The sequence below is a fragment of the Epinephelus moara genome, chromosome 9, assembly GCF_006386435.1.
Source record: "Epinephelus moara isolate mb chromosome 9, YSFRI_EMoa_1.0, whole genome shotgun sequence".
NCBI lineage: Eukaryota > Metazoa > Chordata > Actinopteri > Perciformes > Serranidae > Epinephelus > Epinephelus moara.
This window is the reverse complement of record NC_065514.1, coordinates 13,088,937-13,092,629: the sequence shown is the minus strand read 5'-3', so window position 1 is coordinate 13,092,629 and position 3,693 is coordinate 13,088,937. Positions and strand designations below refer to the sequence as shown.

General features: G+C 39.9%; 2 protein-coding genes and 1 pseudogene across 4 annotated transcripts in view; all 3 read right to left on the bottom strand.

Annotated features, from left to right (window-relative positions):
- LOC126395118 (zinc finger protein 239-like) overlaps nt 1-3,687 on the bottom strand; it is a 6,055-nt gene extending 2,368 nt beyond the window's left edge. Inside the window, exon 1 of the mRNA XM_050052312.1 lies at nt 2,259-3,687. Coding sequence (XP_049908269.1) covers nt 2,521-3,645 — 1,125 coding nt within the window. The 5' untranslated portion in view covers nt 3,646-3,687 and the 3' untranslated portion in view covers nt 2,259-2,520. The remainder of the gene's footprint in view (nt 1-2,258) is intronic.
- LOC126395101 (uncharacterized) overlaps nt 1-3,693 on the bottom strand; it is a 64,069-nt pseudogene that overhangs the window by 19,498 nt on the left and 40,878 nt on the right.
- LOC126395114 (zinc finger protein OZF-like) overlaps nt 1-3,693 on the bottom strand; it is an 18,103-nt gene that overhangs the window by 7,110 nt on the left and 7,300 nt on the right. Inside the window, exon 1 of one of the 3 annotated variants that reach the window (XM_050052306.1) lies at nt 390-679. The exons of the other annotated variants lie outside the window; for them this stretch is intronic. Coding sequence (XP_049908263.1) covers nt 390-561 — 172 coding nt within the window. The 5' untranslated portion in view covers nt 562-679. Of the gene's footprint in view, nt 1-389; nt 680-3,693 lie in introns of those variants that run through there. 3 annotated transcript variants of the gene reach the window in all.

The following is a 3,693-nucleotide window of genomic DNA, read 5'->3' as shown; positions in this document are numbered from 1 at the left end:
TTTCATCTCATCTCAAACGTTTCTTGAACATGACAATGAGTTCACTGTACTCCAATGGTCTCCACAGTCACCAGATCTCAATCCAATAGAGCACCTTTGGGATGTGGTGGAAAAGGAGATTCACATCATGGATGTGCAGCCGACAAATCTGCAGCAACTGTGTGATGCCATCATGTCAGTATGGACCAAAATCTCTGAGGAATGTTTCCAGCACCTTGTTGAATCTATGACACCAAGAATAAAGGCAGTTCTTAAAGCAAAAGGGGTCCAACACGGTACTATCAAGGTGTACCTAATAAAGTGGCCTGTGAGTGTATATCAACAGCTGTGATTATGTGATATTCAATTTCTCTGTTTTGTGCTATTTAAATAAATAGGGTTTTACATACCTATCCTGTGTAACTTTATTTCAGGTTTCCAAGCTATATCCAACAGTCTGCGCTGACGGTCGATCTCTTCTTCGTACTCGACGATAGTTTTCTCTATAACCCCGAATATTTCTTCAGCAGCAGCAGTTAGTCTCTCGTTGATGAACCCTCTCAAATACTGAACTGAAGACATTGTTGCTAAACTATAAAATGAATAATTACCTGCGTTATGACCTAAAAGCCTTCTTCCAGCTAACTCAATCCATCCACAGAGCTAACGCTGCTAGCGCTTCCTTTGTTTACTTCCGCTGGATGTCACACTGTTTGAGTTCCGACACCGGAAGTAAGTTAACCTTTCGTTCCGTTTCACTTGATGTTGTACGTTGAACGTCTCCCTTCTTTTCACGTGGAAATAAAGTTATTTTCTCAATACTTCTACATTCAATATGTTTTTGAGTCATTTCATAGAAATTACATTAGATAAAAACATATCAGCAGCTGTGAAAGGACTGAACACAGCTAAGCAACAACAGTTTTAAATACCCATGCATTCAAATTAATTAACGTGTCAAATGATTGTGTTAAAAATGTGATTTTATAGTATGAAACGTGAATGCAAAATAGTCCTTGTCAGTGTTACTGAGGCCATAATGTGTTCATGGCACTGTGTAGCAGCTTGCTGAGGTGAAACCATCTTATTTATTAGTATTTTTATTTGTTAAGTATATCAATCAATCAATCAGTTTTATNCCATACATTCAAATTAATTAACGTGTCAAATGATTGTTAAAAATGTGATTTTATAGTATGAAACGTGAATGCAAAATAGTCCTTGTCAGTGTTACTGAGGCCATAATATGTTCATGGCACTGTGTAGCAGCTTGCTGAGGTGAAACCATCTTATTTATTAGTATTTTTATTTGTTAAGTATATCAATCAATCAATCAGTTTTATTTATAAAGCCCTATATGACAAATCCCAATTTGCCTCACAGGGCTTTACAGCATACGACATCCCTCTGTGCTAAGGACCCTCACAGCGGATAAGGAAAAACTCCCCCAAAAAAAACCTTTAACGGGGAAAAAAAACGGTAGAAACCTCAGGAAGAGCAACTGAGGAGGGATCCCTCTTCCAGGACGGACAGACTTGCAATAGATGTCGCACAGAACAGATCAACATAATAAATTAACAGTAATCCATATGACACAATGAGACAGAAAGAGAGAGAGACAGAGAGAGATGCAGGACAGACGGTAATGACAGTAGCTTACAACAACATTAATGAAAGTAATATTAAAATTAATAATATATTAATATCTGATAGTATACATGTGTGACAATAATCATATGTGTATAATTACAGTAGAAGTATGACTAATGATAGCAGCAGGAGGCATCTGCTGTACATATTAATGTATAGTGTCAAAACGCATCATGATTAATTGGCGCATTCTAGGTTTTTGAGTGTAAAAACATAGCCTCCCATAGCTAAACCTATCTCCACATTTAGTTTTAGTGTTGTGTAATAACAATCTCAAAGTAACCATCGCTGTCAGGTCAATGTAATGCTCTAAACAGCACATTTGACATTAAAAATGAAGTAATAAGAACTATATATGACAGGAAAAAATAGGCAAAGAATACCTTAAAAGAAAGAAAGACAGACAAATTATTATTATTTTAAGTGTGATACTTTATTAGTGTGGAATGTACATGCAGTCTTACCCATCTGAGCACAATGTTATCCATGAATATTGTACTTGAGTAGCCTACTTGTAGTTACATTCCTCCACTGCACACATTGTTCAATATGAAGCAGCTCCACTGAAACCACCTAGCGGTATCAAATCCCAGTTAACCTCCAGCTGCTGTGCTGCAATATTAAATCACCTCCTGTGTGTCATCATCTTACAGTCTGAAATTAACACCATTTTGTCACCCATGCTCCTTGGGGCACGTATCATTGCATTCATTGTTTGGGCTGATCCACTGACAGCACCATGTAGTTCCTGTAGATCGTGCAAAAGTACAGCTTCTCCCTGTTTTGGCCTCCTCTCGTGTGGACTAAAGATTTGCTGTTATGTCTGAATTTTTTCCACAGGTGTTGCATTAATATGGCGTCTGTCACCTGTATGGGTTCTTACATAAGATTTCAATTCTGTTGTCCGACAGCATCTTTTCCTGCGGGTGCTGCAAGAATGTGGCGTCTCATGTGGACATTCAAGTAACTTCTGAGTGTGAAAGCTGCCCCACAGGTTTTGCATATAAATGGCTTCTCACCTGTGTGGGTTCTCATGTGGCCTTTTAGGTGGCTACTATGTCTGAAAGCTGCCCCACATGTTTTGCAAGGATACGGCTTCTCACCTGTGTGGTTTCTCATGTGGACAGTCAAGTGACTTTTGAGTGTGAAAGCTGCCCCACAGGTTTTGCATATAAACGGCTTCTCACCTGTGTGGGTTCTCATGTGGCCTATTAGGTGGCCACTATGTCTGAAAGCTGCCCCACAGGTTTTGCAAAGACACGGCTTCTCACCTGTGTGAGTTCTCATGTGGACAGTCAAGTGACTTCCGAGTGTGAAAGCTGCCCCACAGGTTTTGCAAACATACGGCTTCTCACCTGTGTGGATTCTCATGTGGACAGTCAAGTGACTCTTACGTCCAAAATCTTTCCCACACGTTTTGCAACAATATGGCCTCTCTCCTGTGTGTGTTCTGGTGTGGTCCATCAAGATACCTCTTGTTCTGAAATCTTTTCCACACGTTTTGCAACAATATGGCTTCTCACCTGTGTGTGTTCTTCTATGAGCATTCAATACTGATGTCTGAGTGAATTTTTTCCCACAGATGTTGCAAGAATATGGCCTCTCACCTGTGTGTGTTCTTCTATGAGCATTCAATCCTGATGTCTGAGTGAATTTTTTCCCACAGATGTTGCAAGGATATGGCTTCTCACCTGTGTGTGCTCTCAGGTGTCTCTGCAAAAGTGACCTACATGTGAAAGCTTTCCCACATGTGTCACATTTCAAAGACTTTTTACCTGTGTCAGTATTACAGTGAATTGTTGATATAGTAGGGTTATATAAGTTGTTAATGTGACTGTTGCTGTTGTGATTCGGTTCTGTTTGCTCTGCATTTCTAGTTGAACCTGAGTCTCCATGCTTGTCTCCTTTCTGATCTTGGCTCTCAGCTTCATGAGAGAGGAGCTGGTGGTCACTGTCTGGTTCTGGGACAACATAGCTTTTATCTGGAATGTACTCTACAGGCATTTCCTCCACCATATTCTGAGTTTCAGTGATACTCCAGTTCACAGTCTGATCTTCACTGTG